This window comes from Trypanosoma brucei, chromosome 11 (assembly GCF_000210295.1).
Source record: "Trypanosoma brucei gambiense DAL972 chromosome 11, complete sequence".
NCBI classification, from domain to species: domain Eukaryota; phylum Euglenozoa; class Kinetoplastea; order Trypanosomatida; family Trypanosomatidae; genus Trypanosoma; species Trypanosoma brucei.
This window is the reverse complement of record NC_026744.1, coordinates 3,658,328-3,678,118: the sequence shown is the minus strand read 5'-3', so window position 1 is coordinate 3,678,118 and position 19,791 is coordinate 3,658,328. Positions and strand designations below refer to the sequence as shown.

General features: G+C 48.3%; 12 protein-coding genes across 12 annotated transcripts; all 12 read right to left on the bottom strand.

Moving 5' to 3' along the window:
- Positions 1-500: 500 nt before the first annotated feature.
- On the bottom strand, positions 501-1,802 carry TbgDal_XI15690 (hypothetical protein, conserved; the record flags this gene model as incomplete). Its single annotated transcript, XM_011782412.1, has 1 exon — positions 501-1,802. One exon carries the CDS (start codon positions 1,800-1,802, stop codon positions 501-503), a length of 1,302 nt encoding a protein of 433 aa, XP_011780714.1.
- Positions 1,803-2,146: 344 nt separating this feature from the next.
- TbgDal_XI15680 (hypothetical protein, conserved) lies at positions 2,147-2,644 on the bottom strand (the record flags this gene model as incomplete). Its single annotated transcript, XM_011782411.1, has 1 exon — positions 2,147-2,644. One exon carries the CDS (start codon positions 2,642-2,644, stop codon positions 2,147-2,149), a length of 498 nt encoding a protein of 165 aa, XP_011780713.1.
- A 342-nt stretch (positions 2,645-2,986) lies between these two features.
- On the bottom strand, positions 2,987-6,733 carry TbgDal_XI15670 (hypothetical protein, conserved; the record flags this gene model as incomplete). Its single annotated transcript, XM_011782410.1, has 1 exon — positions 2,987-6,733. One exon carries the CDS (start codon positions 6,731-6,733, stop codon positions 2,987-2,989), a length of 3,747 nt encoding a protein of 1,248 aa, XP_011780712.1.
- A 461-nt stretch (positions 6,734-7,194) lies between these two features.
- On the bottom strand, positions 7,195-8,040 carry TbgDal_XI15660 (cyclin 9; the record flags this gene model as incomplete). Its single annotated transcript, XM_011782409.1, has 1 exon — positions 7,195-8,040. The coding sequence occupies one exon, from the start codon at positions 8,038-8,040 to the stop codon at positions 7,195-7,197; it is 846 nt and encodes a 281-aa protein (XP_011780711.1).
- Positions 8,041-8,317: 277 nt separating this feature from the next.
- On the bottom strand, positions 8,318-9,157 carry TbgDal_XI15650 (NRBD2; the record flags this gene model as incomplete). Its single annotated transcript, XM_011782408.1, has 1 exon — positions 8,318-9,157. The coding sequence occupies one exon, from the start codon at positions 9,155-9,157 to the stop codon at positions 8,318-8,320; it is 840 nt and encodes a 279-aa protein (XP_011780710.1).
- Positions 9,158-9,366: 209 nt separating this feature from the next.
- Positions 9,367-10,125, bottom strand: TbgDal_XI15640 (hypothetical protein, conserved; the record flags this gene model as incomplete). Its single annotated transcript, XM_011782407.1, has 1 exon — positions 9,367-10,125. One exon carries the CDS (start codon positions 10,123-10,125, stop codon positions 9,367-9,369), a length of 759 nt encoding a protein of 252 aa, XP_011780709.1.
- A 321-nt stretch (positions 10,126-10,446) lies between these two features.
- TbgDal_XI15630 (NRBD1) lies at positions 10,447-11,235 on the bottom strand (the record flags this gene model as incomplete). Its single annotated transcript, XM_011782406.1, has 1 exon — positions 10,447-11,235. One exon carries the CDS (start codon positions 11,233-11,235, stop codon positions 10,447-10,449), a length of 789 nt encoding a protein of 262 aa, XP_011780708.1.
- Positions 11,236-11,596: 361 nt separating this feature from the next.
- TbgDal_XI15620 (GDP-L-fucose synthetase, putative) lies at positions 11,597-12,673 on the bottom strand (the record flags this gene model as incomplete). Its single annotated transcript, XM_011782405.1, has 1 exon — positions 11,597-12,673. The coding sequence occupies one exon, from the start codon at positions 12,671-12,673 to the stop codon at positions 11,597-11,599; it is 1,077 nt and encodes a 358-aa protein (XP_011780707.1).
- A 327-nt stretch (positions 12,674-13,000) lies between these two features.
- TbgDal_XI15610 (hypothetical protein, conserved) lies at positions 13,001-14,323 on the bottom strand (the record flags this gene model as incomplete). Its single annotated transcript, XM_011782404.1, has 1 exon — positions 13,001-14,323. The coding sequence occupies one exon, from the start codon at positions 14,321-14,323 to the stop codon at positions 13,001-13,003; it is 1,323 nt and encodes a 440-aa protein (XP_011780706.1).
- A 572-nt stretch (positions 14,324-14,895) lies between these two features.
- Positions 14,896-16,434, bottom strand: TbgDal_XI15600 (PAN3; the record flags this gene model as incomplete). The annotated part of the gene is made up of 1 exon (XM_011782403.1): positions 14,896-16,434. The coding sequence occupies one exon, from the start codon at positions 16,432-16,434 to the stop codon at positions 14,896-14,898; it is 1,539 nt and encodes a 512-aa protein (XP_011780705.1).
- Positions 16,435-16,858: 424 nt separating this feature from the next.
- TbgDal_XI15590 (U6 snRNA-associated Sm-like protein LSm4p) lies at positions 16,859-17,242 on the bottom strand (the record flags this gene model as incomplete). Its single annotated transcript, XM_011782402.1, has 1 exon — positions 16,859-17,242. The coding sequence occupies one exon, from the start codon at positions 17,240-17,242 to the stop codon at positions 16,859-16,861; it is 384 nt and encodes a 127-aa protein (XP_011780704.1).
- A 251-nt stretch (positions 17,243-17,493) lies between these two features.
- TbgDal_XI15580 (hypothetical protein, conserved) lies at positions 17,494-18,309 on the bottom strand (the record flags this gene model as incomplete). Its single annotated transcript, XM_011782401.1, has 1 exon — positions 17,494-18,309. One exon carries the CDS (start codon positions 18,307-18,309, stop codon positions 17,494-17,496), a length of 816 nt encoding a protein of 271 aa, XP_011780703.1.
- Between the last annotated feature and the right edge of the window lie 1,482 nt (positions 18,310-19,791).

The window sequence follows — 19,791 nt, the reverse complement described above, 5'->3', positions numbered from 1 at the left end:
CCCTGCTACTCCTTGTTTGGTAGTGATACTTCAATTTTATTTTTATTTTTTATTTTTTTTTTGAGAGCAATATTGATGTTAAGTTAGCGAAGTAAAAAAAAAAAGAAATGGAGAATCCAAGGGGGAAAATATTAGTGCAGAGCATCAAAGCTCCACAAGAGAGAAAGTGTCAGCGCCCAAATGCTTCGAAATCACGAAAAAGCACCGCGAGCAAAGCGCACGTCGAGATTAAAAAAAGCATGTAACAACAACGATCATGTCAAAAAAAAAAAGAAAGAAACAGAGGAACACCACAGAGCGCAGAGGTCCCCCAATAGTTTGGCAACTAGACCCAGATAATAACCTCCACTATTTTACGACAAGCATATATGTCAATCATATGCACAGAAATAAATAAATAACAATTAGAAGTTTGAAAACACATAAGCAACCTGAGAGATGATAACAAATAACAATAACGATGATGAGACATAAGGAAGGGGTAGTAAACAGAACATTGGCTACCGCAAAAGAAGTTCCCACGAGAATGGACGGGTTAGCACAACTTGACTCAGTGAAGAAACCGACGCAATCACGCAGCGGAGGAGAGGGAACTGCCCGATAAAAAGACTGGGACGTACAATCCAACGGCGGAAGTCCCTTTTTTCCGGCGTGGTCGCGACGTATAACTCCTCCACTGTCACAAAAGCGCCGTAACGCAACGGCAGATCGAATACATGTGAAACTTGCGAAGTACAAAAAGGGGAAGCAATTGGCAAAAGAACCGATCCACAGGCTTCACCGTCAAGGCAGACAACAGGCCACATTGTCTGCTTGAAGAAAGAGGGCAACCGCTGTGACGACGGCTGCGCAACATCAAACGCCTGCACCGTTCCCATACGTCCATTCGCAGAAATGACGCGGGCACCACGCCAAAGATGAACCACGCGCTCACGTAAATCCCACGACTCTGGAAGTGCCGTCTGCACTATCAATATCCATCCGTTTCTCCTCGCTGCGTCGATCGCTGACGCTATGAGGTGATTCACTACGCTCCGTTCCGATGCAGAAAAGGTAAAGCAAAAGGCCGCTCGCTCCAACTTTTCGCGGATCTCACTGGCGCTGAGAAGTACCACCTCCCTTCCAACAGCCCCCTCTAAGGCCTTACGAAGCGAGAGCATATTGTCGGCAATATCATCACTAGGGAATATACACTCAAGCACAAACATGTCCGTCCATTTTCGCCTATGCCGCATCGGTACCCACTGAGGACAGAAACAGTGCACGTCAGTCGTCCGAGCGGCCAGAGCGGCGTGTGAAAAATTTAGTGCACGTAAGGCGCGCTCGCAATCGTGGGAACGCCGCGGGATTATAAGTGGTGCCGCCGACGCGTCACCTGTAGCAACCGTAAAAGACGAAAGTTCTGCCATAGCTGCCGCGTCCCGACGCTCCATAGCTTTCAAGAGATGCAGCGTACTGGGGTCAGGGTGGTGCAGCGCGTGAAGCGTAAGCACATGCAAATTTTTGGACATTCCGCGACGCAGCAACACACTCCCTACAAGTTGGCTGCAACACAGGTCCGTGTTGATAAAGAATACATGGTGGCAGAAGGTCACTCCTCGCAACTTACGCAGTAGGCTTTCGATAGAGGTAACTAGCAGCGGCTCAGGAGCACGCGCACGCGGTACACCGGCTTGCGCAGCCAAGTCGTGGAATGAATCATAATAATACCGCAGCCGATTACCACTGTGACCCTCAATCAAAAGCGCCCCACCTACTTTGATAGCCCTCATGAGAGCATTCGTCTCTTCATCAAGTTCCATGGCATCACCTACGCAGCAGGTGCCTCGGTGTAAAGTGCTTGTGAAATGTAATAAGGAGAAGGAGGGACGAACTAAATGTCCAGAAGAATCAGCTGCAGCGGGAAATTAAACTAAACCATTATGTTGAATGATACAAGGAATCCAATAACACGTTCAGGCACCATACCTCATGCAACCACGAACATGTCATTATTTCTTCTTCTCTGATATATCGACGGCACGCAGCACAAACAACACTCGAATCACACACACATCGTGGAAGTCGATAGGACTCCGACCCCACTGAATCGTTTCCGTCGGCTGAAGAGAATTTCCCCACCCAATACGAGGCGGTATCTTAGGTATCAGACAAATGCCAACTTCTGATTCAGGTAGAACATGGAAAAGGCCGGGTATACAACGTCTGCTTCGGACACATTTGGAATATGTCCACTCGCCTTTCTCTTTCCACTTACAATGTACAGAGTACGGCTTGCAGCATCCCAATCGAACTCCACGACGCAGCCGGTTGAAAAGGGCATCTTGTCACACTTCCAGCAACCGTAAGAGTCTCCAGCACGGGACAAACACCAACCACCAAGCTCAGATATGTATTTACTCCCCATAGCCACCTCTTGCTGTGAATTTAGGCGTGGAAGCAACCCCATCATGAGACCCGACCCATCATTACCTTCACCCTGATCAATGACCTTCATTGCCCACTGGCACTGGCCCGCGCTAAGTGGCGTTTTAGCACGAAGAGTTACCCACCCGCTATTTGCTTCCCTACATGCCGTTGTCCCATCGATTACAACCCCTGTGTGAGGTGTGGAGGTGTCAATCTCAAATATTTCCAAACCCATCTAGAGCTACATCTGGCACAAGGTTCAGAAAGTAGTGGTAATAATAATGACAATAATAAGTCAAATCATGAACCAAGAACCGCTCCTTGCGGCCTTCACAACCAACCGAAGTGGTAAGTATGTTTATATACACGCGCACATTCGTACAACCAAAAGGGAAAGCGCACATATTGGGGAAAAAACAAGTATATATGCCCACCTAGCAGCCACCACATGAACAAAGCTATAATAAAAACGTGAGACGAACGAGCAGATGAAACGGGTAACGATGCGGCAAGGCTCTGAATCCAAGCTGTGAGATTCGGCCTCAGAAGTCAAAACAAAAAACAAAAAAAAGCTCCCCTAACTTACATTTTCAAGGCAATACCGTATAAAGGACTTATACCCGCAGTTTCTCTCATCAACCAGCAAATGCTGAAGTGCTTGTACTAGCTCTGAGTGTCGCCGCAGCTGATGAACGACATCAGTAAAACACATAAGAATAATGTTTATCGCTAAGACACACTCATCCCACATCGCGAAGTGGTCACGGAGGTGCCGCAACGTTTCTGGCAGACCTGGGGTGGAATATAAAATGCTCTGAGCTAGGGTCCACAGCGTAAAATCAGTGGTCGCTACCTCCGCACCAACAACTGAGGACCTATGGCGACGTAGCTCATTCCCCACACAACGTGGGCTACGTGTTAAACTGAACTCCTCGTGGATGCCCGTGAAAAGATTGAGGAACAACTCACCATGGGTAGGCAGGTGTGGGAAGTGACCCCTCACACTACTCCCTTCTCCATGCGAAGAAACGCCACAATGTGGATCTCTCACTTCATCTAACTTGAGTTCCATCATCCCGTAGGGTGAAAGAGAAAATCCACGCACTATCTCGTAAAGCGTCAGTAAGCGCCCCGAGCGTAAGCAGTCAGTTGTTACATACTCGAGTGCTTCACTTAAGCCGGAGTCTCCGGACACAAGGAAAGTGGTAAGAGATCGAATTTCTTTCATTCCAACCTCAGAAGTGTCATATGAAAAACTCCATGGGCTCGAAAGGGTAGTGAAATCCTGCTCCGTATCGAGAAGCAGCGATAAATTCGCTGTGCTCCTTCTCAAACCGGCGAGAGCGCATTGACCCTTCGCATCAGAAAACAACGCGCGCAGACGCTCTTCATCGTCCGACACTAGTAACTCTTTGAAAATCAAAGCCATGAACGGCAACAAGGTATAAATTAACTGAACCTTCTTGCAGGACACAGCAAGCATTAAGATGCGCGTCGCGCAAACCAAAGTTTGCCGTAGGGTGTCTAACGAGCCGTTCTTACCACCCTCTCCATCATCAACCATAATAAGGTGCAACAGATGCGCAGCTTCCTCAAGTCGACTCTCCTCAAGACAGCTCACGAACAACTTCTTGGTAGAGCCGATATTGTCCACGACAACGGGACAACAAGGAAGCTCTAGTTTGCGCAAACAGTTGACAACAATCCGATGGTATTCCGGGTAGCGCTGTAAGAGTGATAGGGTGAGCCGCAGCATAGAGCACGGGTCCTCGGAATCACTTAAACTTGATGCCTCCCTGTCAATCAAAGTGCATAACAAATAGTCTGCGTTACAGACAAGTGTGGAGTTGCGCCGCATTCCTTCTATCCAACACAACACCCGGTCATCCCATAGGAAAGAAACGGATTGAACAGATGCCCCTCCGATTGGTCCCTTCGTAATGGAACTTGATATCTTTGACCGAAGAGCAATCACTTCCCCCAGGACACGGTAGTTGTACATAGAGGGCACAACAACTGTTCGCACCGAAAAATGAGACACAGAGCTAAGAGTTTCCTGGGAAGCATCCACATCTGCAAACGCAGTGAGAAGACACCCATCGTACGCTGAGAGCCCTACAGGAGCTAAAATTGGATCGGTGCTATCGCCCACACGGTACTCGTTTACACACAGCGAAGAGGTAACACCACCACTGGTGTCTAACGACAGGTGCAAGATACTCACACCCCGATCACTCACTGCAAGAAGAACAGCGCCATCCAAAGGCGCCGTGTAGTCGACCCATAAGTGAAACAGCCCAGATGGAAAAATTGTTGTGAGTGGGACCAGTGGCTCGGATTCCACTCGCACACTCACCCTGTTCATTACCGCGTTGAGGTCGAGAGCGATCAAGGCATTCGAGCCACTCACAACAAACAATACATAGGGCAGAAGCGCCTCGTCACGATTACCCCGAAATTTACATGGGGAAGATGTCGTCCTGTACGCGCTTAACCTCGCTGGATGAATCGCCATCATGTTAACTGGGTTACGAAACATTCGGGGCAACGGTACACGCTTTACCAACTTGAGCGAAACCTCAAGGTTGTGCTTTGCATGTGGATACGTGGATGACAATACGCACCTCCACACGAGGAGAGTGCCTGAGTCGTCAAATAAATGCACGAAAACATCACCGTCCTCATCGTGGCACTCGCTGAGACGCAACGGTTTATTCTGAAGAGGCATACACACCAGCATAGCACCCTTGGATAAAACCCTGTTGTATATGCGCAGTTCATACTCGTGCGTTCTTTCCAATCGGACGGGAAAAACCACCATCAGATCCTTCACCCATACGGGTTGAGCCACGCAAGTAAACTCACGTTCTTCTTTTCTATCGCGCATAGTTCGCCACCGCCGCGCTAACCGGTCGAATAGTAGAAAACCATTCCTTCCCGCCAAGGCTACAACACTGCCGTCGCTGCTTATGGCACCGTATGTTATGGGGTTATTCTCCACTGCATACCGCGGATTCAAAGGTACCGTGTCACTAAAAGCCAACGATCCATCCGTATGTTGTTGTTCTATAAAGCGCAATTTAGAGCCGTCAAGGGTGCAGGCGGGAGTGAACATGGCCGTCGCTTCAGCACAGGGAGATGAAACAACCTTGCTGAAACCAAGTACCGTCAAGGCCAATCCAGGTGGATCCACTATAAGCAGCTGGTTTCCACACCATGAGAGGGAAGCGCAACCCTCTATACCAATCGCAGGACGCAAACCGTGCTGTCGCGGGTACTCAGCAACATGAGAAGAGTAAACACAGATGCCACTATAGTGTAGAACCATAATGCCAGACTGGTTGTAGCCAACGCACAGCATTTCACCATCGTCTGTCCACACCATACAACGAATGGAACCTCGGTATTCATCGCTTGTAACACACTTCACATCAATCCAAAACGCCGTCAATGAAAGATCGTCACTTATTCGTTTGCATTCGAGCTCACCCGTGGGCGTAGCCAGTACTGCCAACGGATGCCTCGGGTTTATGCACACGCGGCTAGTGCCCACTGACGCAACACACACGCCATTGAAAACCACGTTGTCGCACGAAAAGTCATCACCCGCAGAAGAATTCGCAAGCAGAAACTGTCCACTAGACAACAACAACCCCGTCAACTCTAGTTGGCAGGAATAACAAATATCAAGTATGGCGATAGATGTGATTGGCGTGCCGCCAGCACACAAGTCCTTGCTCGTATGTTCTCTACAGGCAGCATCCAAGCCGGAAAATGTATGTAACCCACCGCTAAGAAAGTTAGCATCATAGGTATGTAGTAAGTTCTTCTTGAACCACCCGAGCACGCGAACAAGGCCAGTTGCGGTACACGCGAAGAAGCAGTGATGTCCAGCAGAAACTAAAGAAACCACAGCGTCACCCTCCAAATGCACTTCATTTGTAAGGGGCACACACGACGCCGCGCATCCAATGGGAAGAGAGTTGACACGATACACCTGAGTCAGGCACCTCTCACGGTGAACATCAATAGCCACGTTAAAATAAAGCAGCCGACCATGGTAAGTTGAAACAACTAGCTGCTCACCCAAAGGGTGCCATAAGAAGTGAGTTGCATAGTCCTTATCGCCCATCGCATTACAAATCGACACGGAGCCGATAACTACGACATCGGTGTTGCACGTTAAAAAATGTAGATGCCCTCCAGACAGTAAAGCAGCATAACTTCCAGTGGGACAGACTGATACTTCTAACGCCCTCTCACCGGGTACAACCATGTATGTCTCCAATGGGTATGCAGCTAAGGAGCCGCTAGGAAAACGCATGGCACCCTAGCCAATTGAATGCTCACAACCGAAGCAAAGTAAAGCAAAGGGAGGCAATAATGCGGAAAGGAAGTAAAGGACAAACAAAGTGACGAGGAAGTCAACATGTGCATGTGCACGTTGGAACTTCAGAGCATTACCAGCGGGAGGAGATACGGGAGGGAAAAACAACGCTCGGTAGAAACATTTTTAAAAAAAAAATCCCCTACTCTTCTCCCCTCCCCTACTTTTTTTCTTGCTTCATGACCACTCGTAGGCGAAAGCACTTGGAGAACATACGTGGATTGCGGGCACGTGGTCACTCTGCAGTGTCGGATACGAAAAGAACACAGAGAGCGTCACTGCCTAACTGAATAGCTCCGAACAACGTGAAACACGTGAAACTAAATAAGAAACAAGTAGAAAAGCGACCGTAAAGTGACTAAAAGATCTACACATAAAACAAATCAGTCGACGAGACATCACTCCACCGATGGTGCACAAGGTGTATTATCCGTACTTGCCGTTCCAACACTAGAGCAGGCAACCGACGGCCTAGTGGACTCCTGTTCACGAAGTCTTTTACGTCGCGCAGAGATCACATTATCTATTTTGGGTAACTTGGTGGTCTTGCGCATGGCAACAAGGGCGTCAAGCATAACACTGATAATGCCATCACGCCGCTCAGACGAAGTGATGTTAAAGCCATTCGCATAAACCTCCAGGCGTTCTGCCCCATCTGCCGCCAAATACACGAGGGCCTCTACAATTTCCTCGGCCGAAGCTCTCGTGCACAAAGGGGTTACAAACGACAGAAGAAAAAGGCGTTGTGCACACTCCAAAACAGCTTTGTTACCATCAAAAACTAACTCGTTAATACGATTGACAGGATGTATGACCTGAAAATTAAACTTCAGCGTGTAGCACAGGAGCAACTCTGCTTGACCAACCACATCACGCCAAGACTCCATCACACCTCCGACAGGGTCTACCTCGAAAACAAGGGCAACGATATCGCTCAGCCGCACCTTGTGGTGCTCTACCTTGCTCGCCAAAAAAGTACACGCAGCACTAAGAACAATCTCATCAACCTTCTTCAAACCATGCACAGACACAAATATGTGCCAGTACGTCATTGCAGTTCCAACCACCGCCGAGTCCAGCCTCAAATTCTCAACAACATACCTTGTCATGCTATACGCCTGGATAGCAATGGTATAGTACGACATTTCTACTACAAAAGGTGAGTACGAGACCGACACAGCGGCCGCGCTGGATTGCTCACACGACAGCGAAGGCCAACTGGGTGTCTCGGTGAAACCTGCCATAACGCCACAATCGGACACAACTCGCTACCTTCGATGAAGACCACTTGTCTTTGCTGTTTGCGTCATTGCAGGAAGAAAGGAAAACAGGACAAAAAAGAAAACAGAAGTACAAGTCCCGGAACCCGAAATAACCAGCATCCACAGGAGCCTATATGAACGGGGAACACAAAACATCGCTGCTTTCAATACGTAAAAAAGTATTAACTTAACAAATATTTTTTTATATTTAAGAACAGAAAAGAAAAAAGGAAAAAAGGAAAAAGCAAGCATATCTTTTTTACTTCCTCTTGGCATCCTTCTTTTCATTCCTCCTTGAATCCTTCTTTGGATCCTTCTTATCATCCCTCTTGATGTCCTTCTTGGCATCCTTCTTGAAGTTGTGGGCATCCGAGAGGAGGTTCGCGCGCTCCGCACGGTCCTTTTCCTTCTGAAGCGAGCGAGTTGAAAGAGCCACACGTAGCTTCTTGCCGCGGAACTCGGTGCCGTTCTTCTCCTTCACAAACTTCTGCGCTGCAGCAGCCGAGTCAAGGTACACGTAAGCATAGTTCTGACGGTACGTCCGAATGCGCAAAACTCTCATACCGGTGAAGAGTTCACGAATTTGCCCATTCGTTGTCGACGTACGGAAGATGGGCGACAGGAACACAACGGAAGAGCCCTCATGCGGGTCAGGCTTCGGGCTGGTTTTGGCAGGGCTTACGGTCACTTTAGCGCCAAGTACCTCCTTTTCATTGAATAGATCAATCGCCTTCCTCACGGCTGCGGCGTTCTCGAAGAAGATAATGGCGTAGCGGCGCCGACGGATCTGAGCACTGACAACCTTGCCAGCAGCACTGAAGATCCTTGTGGCGTCAGTAACGGAACCCTGACCCCAGTTCTTCACATACACACCGTTGTGGGTGCCGGCAGCGGGGCGTGCCTTCGCCTCCTTTGCAGCAGCAGCCTTCGGTGCAGTTGCCGCTGGTTTGGGTGCTGCAGCTTTCGGGGCGTTCTTCTTGGGATCATTTTTCGGTGCAGACGCCTTGGCGGGGGGAGCAGACTTTGCAGCAGGTGCTGATTTTGGAGCGGGTGCGTTTTTACCGGAAGCCGCAGGCTTTGCAGCAGACTTTGGGGCCATTCTTTCCTTTGCTTTTTATTACTCGATGTCCGAGGTGAAAGTGTTTTGCTTACTTGCTAAAGGGAATCAAGAAACAACAATAAGGCGAAAATTAAAAAGTCGTACCGCCTCAAAGACAATGTTATGAAACTGATGTTTGTACCATTTACAGGCCACATCACCACTTCGGTGTCGCAACACAAAGCAAATAGAAGCGGAACAACTCCCTGTTAAACGGCACTCTTACGGGGGCACGCAGCCACGACTATGATATATGGTTTAACATCCCCGGAGGGTAGTTTCAAAAGCTCGGGCCAAGTTGAGACAAATAGACTGGAATTCAAGCCTGCAGCCCGCAAAGCATCAGAGCCCTCCTCCACCACTTGTGCCTTGAAACGGTCGGGAAAATAAGCACGAGGACCACGGAAACACTCAAAAGGAAACGTGCGGCCCTCAACGCCAACAAGTTTGACACAACATTCACGCAAACCCCAGTGCTGAGACAACGTAACAGTAACCTGGTCGGCGTGACCACGGAAAGCTCGCTCAATATTACACGCATCAACGGAACTCAGAGCGCTGAGATCGCAGCGAGGCATGAAACGCGCAGCAAACTGCGGGAAGCGCTTTACAACGCGTTCAAGCTGCTGCACATCAACCACGTCAATACCAATGGCATTTGACGTTCCCTTCCGCCAAGCCACTGCAGCCCCAACAAAGTCTTCGTGGGAAAGGGAGAGATTTGCATCGTGCTGTTCTGCATCGTGACGACTACCGGAAAAGGTAATAGGCTTTCCCAGAACAGTCGATAGGGCAGAAGAAGCCGCCAGACGTGAAAGAACGTACGGTACCCGATGGTTAGGATGAAGTTCTTTGCACCTGCTTTCCATTTCTAGCGGTATAGAAACACCTCCTGATGTCATTATGGCCAGATGCGCGTCGGTCAAAAACTCCGTACCGACAAAAACCGGCAACTTTTTCAGCAGCATATGGCTTTTTGATGAGGAAAGGGGTAAAAATAACTAACCTAAAGACAAGGGAAGTGGCATTCACACGACCGAGAATAACTTCCTTGAGCTTTCTCGGTTCAGCACTCTGGCCGCAAGACTGAGGCAAACGAAAAAAAAGTGTAGTGTGTACCGCAAACAGCTAGCTCATCGAAACTCCCATTACAAAACTGCGTTGCTTCAGAAACGGGAATAATAGTCACGAAGGTACTACAAACCAGATAAACGCTACGACGGAAAATAAATAAATAAAACAAATATTAACGTTTTACCCTGAGCATTCGATAAAAAATGAAGATGAACTCACTGCTTCCTCTTGGCATCCTTCTTTTCATTCCTCCTTGAATCCTTCTTTGGATCCTTCTTATCATCCCTCTTGATGTCCTTCTTGGCATCCTTCTTGAAGTTGTGGGCATCCGAGAGGAGGTTCGCGCGCTCCGCACGGTCCTTTTCCTTCTGAAGCGAGCGAGTTGAAAGAGCCACACGTAGCTTCTTGCCGCGGAACTCGGTGCCGTTCTTCTCCTTCACAAACTTCTGCGCTGCAGCAGCCGAGTCAAGGTACACGTAAGCATAGTTCTGACGGTACGTCCGAATGCGCAAAACTCTCATACCGGTGAAGAGTTCACGAATTTGCCCATTCGTTGTCGACGTACGGAAGATGGGCGACAGGAACACAACGGAAGAGCCCTCATGCGGGTCAGGCTTCGGGCTGGTTTTGGCAGGGCTTACGGTCACTTTAGCGCCAAGTACCTCCTTTTCATTGAATAGATCAATCGCCTTCCTCACGGCTGCGGCGTTCTCGAAGAAGATAATGGCGTAGCGGCGCCGACGGATCTGAGCACTGACAACCTTGCCAGCAGCACTGAAGATCCTTGTGGCGTCAGTAACGGAACCCTGACCCCAGTTCTTCACATACACACCGTTGTGGGTGCAGGCAGCGGGGCGTGCCTTCGCCTCCTTTGCGGCAGCAGCCTTCGGTGCAGTTGCCGCTGGTTTGGGTGCTGCAGCTTTCGGGGCGTTCTTCTTGGGATCATTTTTCGGTGCAGACGCCTTGGCGGGGGGAGCAGACTTTGCAGCAGACTTTGGGGCCATTCCTTTTTTCCTTAATTTTTTATGACTCGATGTCCGAGGTAAAAGTGCTTCATTTTTATATGGTACGCGCCCATGTGAAAGCGTGAGGGGCAGAAAGGTAGGTGAAAGGTGGGAAACCTTACTTTTCAGTCAAAGCGTTAGATGCTGCGTTATAATGCCATTATGCAAAGAACCAGAGGTGAACTAAAAGGCACCGTGGAAAGTTTAGACACAAGTAGGTTGTTTCTCACCAAAAGACGATAAGGAAAGGGAGGCAGCATAAATGATTTGTGTGTATCAACCAACGCACTGAAGCAAGTGTGCAAGTACGATGTTATATAAGCGTTTCGTGGGGCGCTGTAAACGTCCTCCCTACCAGCCTTCACTTCCGTGCGACATCGTAGTTAGCGATAAACCATTCGACGGAACGTTGGATACCTTCCGCCACTGGGGTGAACCTATAATCTGGCAAATAGCGGCGTAGCTTAGCATTGTCTGCTGTCTTGCGATACTGACCGTCTGCCTTGCTTGGGTCAAAGACGATATTGCCCGTAAACCCTATTGACTGGGCAATGAGTTTCGCAACGTCGGCAATACATAACTCATCACACTCATCCACCGACAGAATAATTGGCTCCACCTCCTCATAGTGACGCAGCACCCAGACAATAAGCTCGGCCAAGTCTTCGCTATACACAAATTGCCGCAGCGGCCTTCCAGAACCCATAACAACCATAGGTTTATTTTCTCGTTTCGCCAAATAGAACTTATGAATGAGCCCAGGGATAACGTGAGAATCCTGCAGATTGTAGTTGTCGTGGGGGCCATAAACATTCGTTGGTATAACTGAGGTGAAGCGGCAGCCGTACTCTTTGTTGTAGGCACGATTCAATACATCAATCATACGCTTGGCATACGCGTACTGCTCATTTGAGTAGTGCGGTGGGCCATCATGGAGTGTTTCTTCTCCTATTGGATATGTTGCTCTTTCAGGGAATATGCAAGTGGACAAACATGAAACTGCCTTCCGCACGCCATACGTGCGACAGCACTCCAGCACGTTATTGTTTATGGAGACGTTGTCAATCCACATTTCGACGGGAGCAGCCATATTTTTGAAAAGCCCACCCACCCTCGCTGCCAAATGAAGAACGTGCGTCGGCTTGTGCCTTTCGAAAACGCACCTCGTGGCCGCCATGGAGCGAAGGTCGGCGTCATGTCGGGAGAGAAAAACCCAACGCTCATCTGCGCACGCGTTTCGCTTCGTCACGACCTCAACAGCTCGTCCAACAAGGCCTGCTCCACCGGTAACAAGAACGACACTCGGTAGGGACCCTAACATCGTCTTCTGGCCCACAACCCGACACGGGCTCCTCTCCACAAAGCGGTGTAACGTATCACGAATAGAATATAAACAGGAAAGAAGGAGCAAGAAGAAAAAAAAATCAAAGCTCAGCATCGCAACAAGTGAATTGAGTGGGGCTCAAAACAAAGAAAACTGTACAGAGTATGGGAAAGTAAAACTACAACAACAATTGAAGTAAACAAAACACTGAAATAGGAAGAAGGTCGCTGGGTGATAAGTAAGTTTTTTAAAAAATATATGGGAAGGGACTTTTCTACAAAAAAAAAAAAAGAGGACAAACACCAGAAACATCCCCCCTAAAGCGGTGAAAATGTGTTTTTTTCAGGAAACAAGCCAACAAGTACGCAAGCACCCGCTCGCGCTCCGTGTCTATGCATCAGTTATACATCTTTAAGACCTGAAAGAACAACCGGTCAGTACTTACTCTATACGTTTCTCCCACGAATAAAACTTCTCCCAAATTCCGTTACGTGACTTGCGTTTGCTCTGGTCTCCACATAACCGCGACGTGGCGGCACCTACGGCGCGTCCCATCTTAAGTGACGTCCGGCCGACATACGGATCCTTCTCTACAGATCCCAGAACCTTAAATATCTCCTCCTCCACCTCCTGCAGCATATCCTCGTCGGAAAGAAAAACTGCACGTTCAGACCCCTCCACGGTGGCCTCTCCCTCCTTCTCCTCCTCCTCCTCAATCTCTCTGAGTGCAGCTGCTCGAACAGCCTCAACGGCCTGTTGTTGTTCATAAGCTTTGCGGCGTTGCACCTCTGAAGCGCGAATTGCATCCCCTCCCACACGGAAGTCCTTCACTATAGTTGCATATTCTTCTTCTTCAGCCGCAGTGAGGAGGTTCCTCGACAGTTCCTCCGAACCCTCAAGCTCACTCACTTGGGCACGTTGTTTGCGCCGCTCCTCCTTCCACCACTCCATTTCCACTGCTCTCCTCTCCTCCCACTGTTTTGTCAATCGGTCCCTAACCTCCCTGTTTTCCTCCATACGGTCATACAAAACCTTTACACAACTCTGCAAGTGGTCCTTTTTCTCCTTACGAATGGCCTCACGCTCACGTCCCTCCGCAGCCTCCCCTCCACTACCCCACGCCTCCACAACACGTCGCTCCTCAGTGAAGACGGGTCGCTCATCCAAGTACTTTAGCTGTGGTAAATGGAGAATCATACTACGGCGGTAACCCTTCATGCCATGACTTCCGGGGTTTCCATGAAAATAGATGACGCTCACATTCGGCAACTGTCCAAAAAACTCCACTGGTCCCATACCACCCTCCCCAATCTCGATTTTGTTGAAGGAAAGATCCACACTCGTCAGGGTGTCTTTGAGATCCCAAAGGCTGCAGCATTCTTTCAGACTTCCAATACGGTTATGGGACGCCTGAAGTGTTTCTAATTGCGGGCATCCCGCTGCAATACCCGAAAGGGAAGTCAGGTAGTTGTGAGATATATTAAGCACGCGGAGACCATTCAACGGGGGAAGTGTGTCGAGGGATGAAATTGTATTGTTTTGCACAAACAAAGAAACTAACTGCTGTAGTGTCTCTATTCCATAAAAATCGCTAATGGCATTCTGCTCCAGCCACAAAACCTTTAGATTTACATATTCCTCAAGATTTTCGATACGGAGGAACCCACGACATTGAAGGAAAAGTTGATCATTTAGACGAGGAGCCGCGTAACCGCCGTTTTTTTTGCACGCGGCGATCAAAACATCCTTCGTCATTTCCGTCATGGTTAATTCCCTTTCTGCTGTGTTAAGTTTAAACGCGTATGCGTATTTGGGAGCGTCTATGCAACTCACACCTGGCCCTAATAACTGAGGAGGATCCTAAATGGTTACTGTGTGCCTGACAGGCAACAACTGACCTCCCTTTATTTTATTTTGTTTAGGACAAGACCTCCCCTTCAGAGCGAAAGCAAAAAGAAGAACGAGACAAACTATACACCTCCCCTCTGACGCAACAAGGACGCTAAGCAAGTCCCCTTCCACTTTTGTTCCTGGAGTTGCTATCAACCCGACAAACCTAAAAAAAGTGAAAAAAAAAAAGGAAAGTGAAGGGGAGAAAAAAGAAAGAAGAATTATCGTCAGAATCCACAAAGAAGAACGGGCCCAGCGGACACCTCAGACTCAACGGCATATAAAATGGGTTAATGTTAACCCCACGTAACAAAGGAAGGGGGGAAGGAGGAAAAGCAGAAGGGGCAGAAAAGGAACAAAAATACTCCCTTCCCATACCTGGACCTCATGTTGTCCCGCATGCACCTTTTGGTCCACCGCACAACCCGAACGTATGAACGCATTGATTACAACGTTGCCGATGTCGTTCCCACCGTAACTGTGAAGGGTTGCACGTCCCCCTCGTTCGGAGGGGGCTGAAGTTGTTCAAAGGCTCTTTCGAGTGTGTCTCTCAGATCACGGTACGAAATGACTAGGATTGTGTTACTTTCGTCATTTCCAATTAATTGCACCAACTCCTCAGATCCACAGTCAAGCTTATTTAAAGAATGAAATACATGCCCCCAATCCAAACGCGTCCGATGTCGCTCGTCAACTTGGTTGAACACGTATTGACTGAAGAGGCGAAGCGCATAACGATTGTTGGCTTCCGCGCTGTGTTCGGGAAAGTCATGGAGGGACTCAAGCACGAAATTGAGTTTGATCATCAGCCGCATGATCCGACCATTGTGAGCTTCCTTTCCGCACTGCGAAATCAAGCGATCTGCATGCCCCTCTTGATGTGCAACCTCCATCGACATTCGTTCCCCCAAAGCACGGCACAAAGTTACCACATCTGCGGTGCCGTCTATGCATGCCTTTACGAGCAACCAAAAGATGCCTGAGTAGCCCTTCGCAGGTTGAGCGGTAAAGTCTTCAGGCTTGGCGTTGCTATTCCCCGTAGAAAGTTGGAGAAGGAGCAACCCCAGAGACTGAATATCATGCTTCATTAACGCCGCCGACTGGTGCGCAGATCCCTTCGGCTCCATGACATCCATAAACCCTACACCACTGAAGTAAAATCGGGAAGATACCGGAACAAAAAGTATCTTTGTCCAGTGGAGACCGCGCAGTGGTGTAGACGTCTCGTGAAACGCACGCATGAGGCTAACCATCTGACAAGCAAAGGACCATAAAAGTCCCTCCGTTGCCTTCCCCTCGTTGATGAAAGCCTCATTCAAACTTTTCGCACCTGTTATGAACTTATACTCCATGATGACGTCGGCACTTCCCATTACAAATTCGTCTGTTACCAAGACATTGGTCAGAGGAACTAAATTAGGATGACGATATTGCCGAAACAACTCGCTGACAGCAGCGCATTCCTCCGCGGTGGTAGACATCTTAACGAGACGCCTGAGGGCCATGCTAGTCCCCGCCATTCTCGTTGTTGTCTGATAAACCTGCGTTCTTACCTTAGGGTTCATGCTGCTGGGGCTCGCCTCGTTCTCGATGTTGTATATGGTGGTGTAGTGAGCGAACTTGGGGCTCGTAACAACAGTGGTGTTCCGAGCTGGAGAGCGTGACCGAAAGGATACATTAGGCCGAGCATTCCTGACGGCACTACTCATGAATAAATGCCCCACAGTTGTGTAAGGTGCCGACGGAAATGGATTAGATAGTGCCTGGCGATAGGGATCAACGGGCTGCGGGGTGTTATGCAAAGAAGTGGGGGAGGCAAGAAAGGCATTCACAAAGGCACCCCCGCTGTTGTTCACATGACGTCGGGCATAAGGGTGTTGGTTGCTGTTACTGCCGTTATTGTTGGTGACCGCATTTGCTGCGGTGCCCACAACGTTCGCGCACCCAAGTGCGTTGGCCTTGGAACCGCGTCCCTTTGAATCCATATCACGATTTCAGCTATCTAAACAACTATGGACAAGCGTAACACTCATGCTTCAAAAAAGAAAAAAAAAGGCAAAACGACACGCAATCCATTCACCAAAGGCGAGAAACACAAAGACAGCAGTTATAGTAAACAATGTCATTCACAGAACCCCCTACAACAAAAAAAAAGGTTGCACCACCCAGTATAGTACACACTGGATGTTCAAGGGGGAAAAAGAACAATACAATACGAAGGCATACCTCCCGTTCCTATGGCTTCTGTCTCTCCGCAACCGATACCTCACCACAATGAGCGCACTGAGAATTCAAAATACGTGACTGCTGAAGATATGGGGAGACGCCGCTTGGGTTTTCATGGGCACGGCGGACGCTAATGAAGTTGATCGGGGATCGATCCCGTAAGTACCACGACGGGAAAATGCTTTACTTCCCGCGGTTACGCTTTTCACCGCTCAACGTAGCTTTCCTTTCCCCCTGCTGCTTATCGTTGCTCTTAGCCTTGGCCCTGTTCTTGTTCTTGCTCTTGCTTGTGACTTCACGAAGCTGAGCATCCGCAATTATCACAGCCCGTTCATCCATACGAACGTTTCTAACACTCGCACCGCGGATGAGGGACTCACGTGAGCGCCAAAACGCTTCACCATCAGCTGATGTCCGAATGCACTGCTTCAAAACCATATTCATCGCCCGGTCCACGCGCACAACCGTGCCATTGATGGTTTCACCGCCCGCCAGCTCAACAGAAACTACTTTGGCACGACAGTTGCGAAGAACATCCAACGGCGTTATAGACTTCCTAACACTCATCTATGTTGAAGGCATACAATAGCGCGCACGGGTGTAAAAACAAAAAAACAGAAAGAAAAGGAGAGGAGAGGGAAAAGCAAACAAATGAAACAAAAGATGGCGACCACACAAGTTGGCATTACATTGTAAGGAGCAAGAGACCGGTACAATGAGTGTTTGGATACAGGTAAACTGCAAAAAAAAAAAAAAAAACATCCCAATGCCCAGAACATGGGAAGGACCAAAAAGACGAAGAAGTCATTCACTTCGTGTCACCGAACCGACTGGGACCGCTTCTTCACAGCGTCGGATAGATCCTTAAGTTTTGGTACTACAACTGACAAAACCCGCAGGTCAGCATCGGAGAGGTAAGAAAATACAGTCGAATGCACCCGCCTGGGGAAAGAACGAAAATAACAAAGATGAGAAATGCGTGGTGGTCGTAGATCAGGCCCCATTGCGGCTTCAAAGAGGCGTTGTAGCGTCTCTAGAGTGCGGAAAGCCGTGTAATTGATGACCTTACCATTGTCAACTCCCCAAAAAACCTTCCTACATGCAGGGCAGCGAGTGAATGCATCATACACTTCGTATACCTTTGGATGGACGTCTTCCTTGACATCCTCTTTAACTACTTCAACGAGCACCTCATTACACATGACACAGCGCGAAAAGATACGATCCCTGCGATAAAGTAGGCCGAGCGTCCGAATAGCATCCACCATCAGTGTGAAAAAGTTGTCCGCAGTGGGGTGCGCGAGTTCATAAAACGTAATTTCTCTCATATCGTCGTCGCCCTCAGAGTAAATAGATTCGCCATCCGAGTCGTATGCCACAACAGTTTTCCCCCCGCCAATGACGCTGCGGTGCTTCTGCACAGTTCTATTATGAGCCTTAGCCTGTTCGATTAAAGCGCAGCTTGAGGTAACTAGCACTAAGTTGTCCTTCACGGCCCTGTTCACCATATCCCTTCGGAACAGCTGACTGTCGCACACCGCGTTGTAGCCTAATAAACGAATGTACTTCGCGACACGGTACAAACTAAAGTCCAACAAGAAACCATCTTGACTCGTCGCTGGTGACGAATGCATGTTTCGATGGTAAACTAAGGCCGCAAGTAATAGCCTACTCTCCACACTTTGTTATTCAGCGTTTCCACCGGTCCGTTTAAATCAGATAAAGAGGAGGGAAACTGTATGTGTACAGATGCTGAAATGGAAGGGAGGAGTCAAAACAGTTGCTGAGTGTGCAGCTCACAACGAAGTAAATTGAAGTCGGATACCGGAACGGTCAGTCACCCCCAACTAAACAACAAAAACAAACATCGACAGCACCAAGAACCAGGAGCCAAGAGGCCCACATCATCCAGCGCAAACGCGAGCATTTTTCAAAAAAGAAAAAAAAGAAAGGGCAATACAAATTTTTCCTCTTCAAGATTCACCGCATTTCGACCAACGAACTGCAATAAATTTCCATTTTGCAATAAGAACCTTCCGCCTCCAACAGGCAACACCTCCTCCTACGGGACGCCCCTCAAATGTGATACTTCTCGAGATCACAAAAAAGAACAATTAAATTAACCCAAAATTCGATGCCTGAGATGTGACAGAAGAGAATCCTGTAAAACACCATATAACAGCTGAGAGTGGAGAGCAGCATGAGACTATCACACAACAATGTCGCTTAACGAGAAATGAAATCCCACCATGCAAACGACTAGAGCCATCAGGAAAGCAGCAATAGAGAAGACCACCTCTCCTCACAACAGAGGAAAAAAAAAACGCCTGGTATCATAATTTCCGAATGAAGTTATCGAATCGCCACACGCCAATTATTAATTTTGAAACACGACAACATAACACTCCGGAACGTTGTACGACTTTTTCCCCCAGCACGGCACGCATACACATGAAGTTGCTGTCCATACATTTTTAACTACGAAGGGCAAGTGTACACAAGCGCGCACACATATATATATATTCCATATAATTCCGGAGTGGTTGCTTTACCGAGATGTGATGCTTTCGGGGAGTCACCCGCATCCCATCACTTGTTGCTAGCGGCTGCAGCATTTTTTAAAAAAAAAGAAAAAAAGAAAACTTTCATCTCGCAACCGAGCACAGCGCACACAATGGTCCTTTCAATGCATTAATTCTTTTTCCTCCTTTCCTTGAGGTATTTAATTACCCTGGTGCCACAAAATGTATTGTACTCTGTCAAGTGGAATGGTATCGCAAAGAGAGGATAGAAAAAGAGAATGGGTTGCATATCAGATAAAAAAAAAAAAGATAAGCATCGAGACGCCACTCAAATAAAGAAAAAAAAGCAAAGCAAAGCACAACCGTATAAATTGGAAAGCATCCAGCCACAGGTGAAAGAGTTTAGACTGGAATCTGTGGTGAAGTGAAAAAAAAAAATGGGGAGGGGGGGGATAATTTTGCTGGGAGAACGAAAGAAAACGAGAAAGTGGATCATTGGAGTTCTGAACAATATTCCCACTAACACGAAGGAGTGGAAAGGAAAGTAACGACCATTCGGAGGAAAAGAGGGAAAATAATATGAAAAAAAACAAT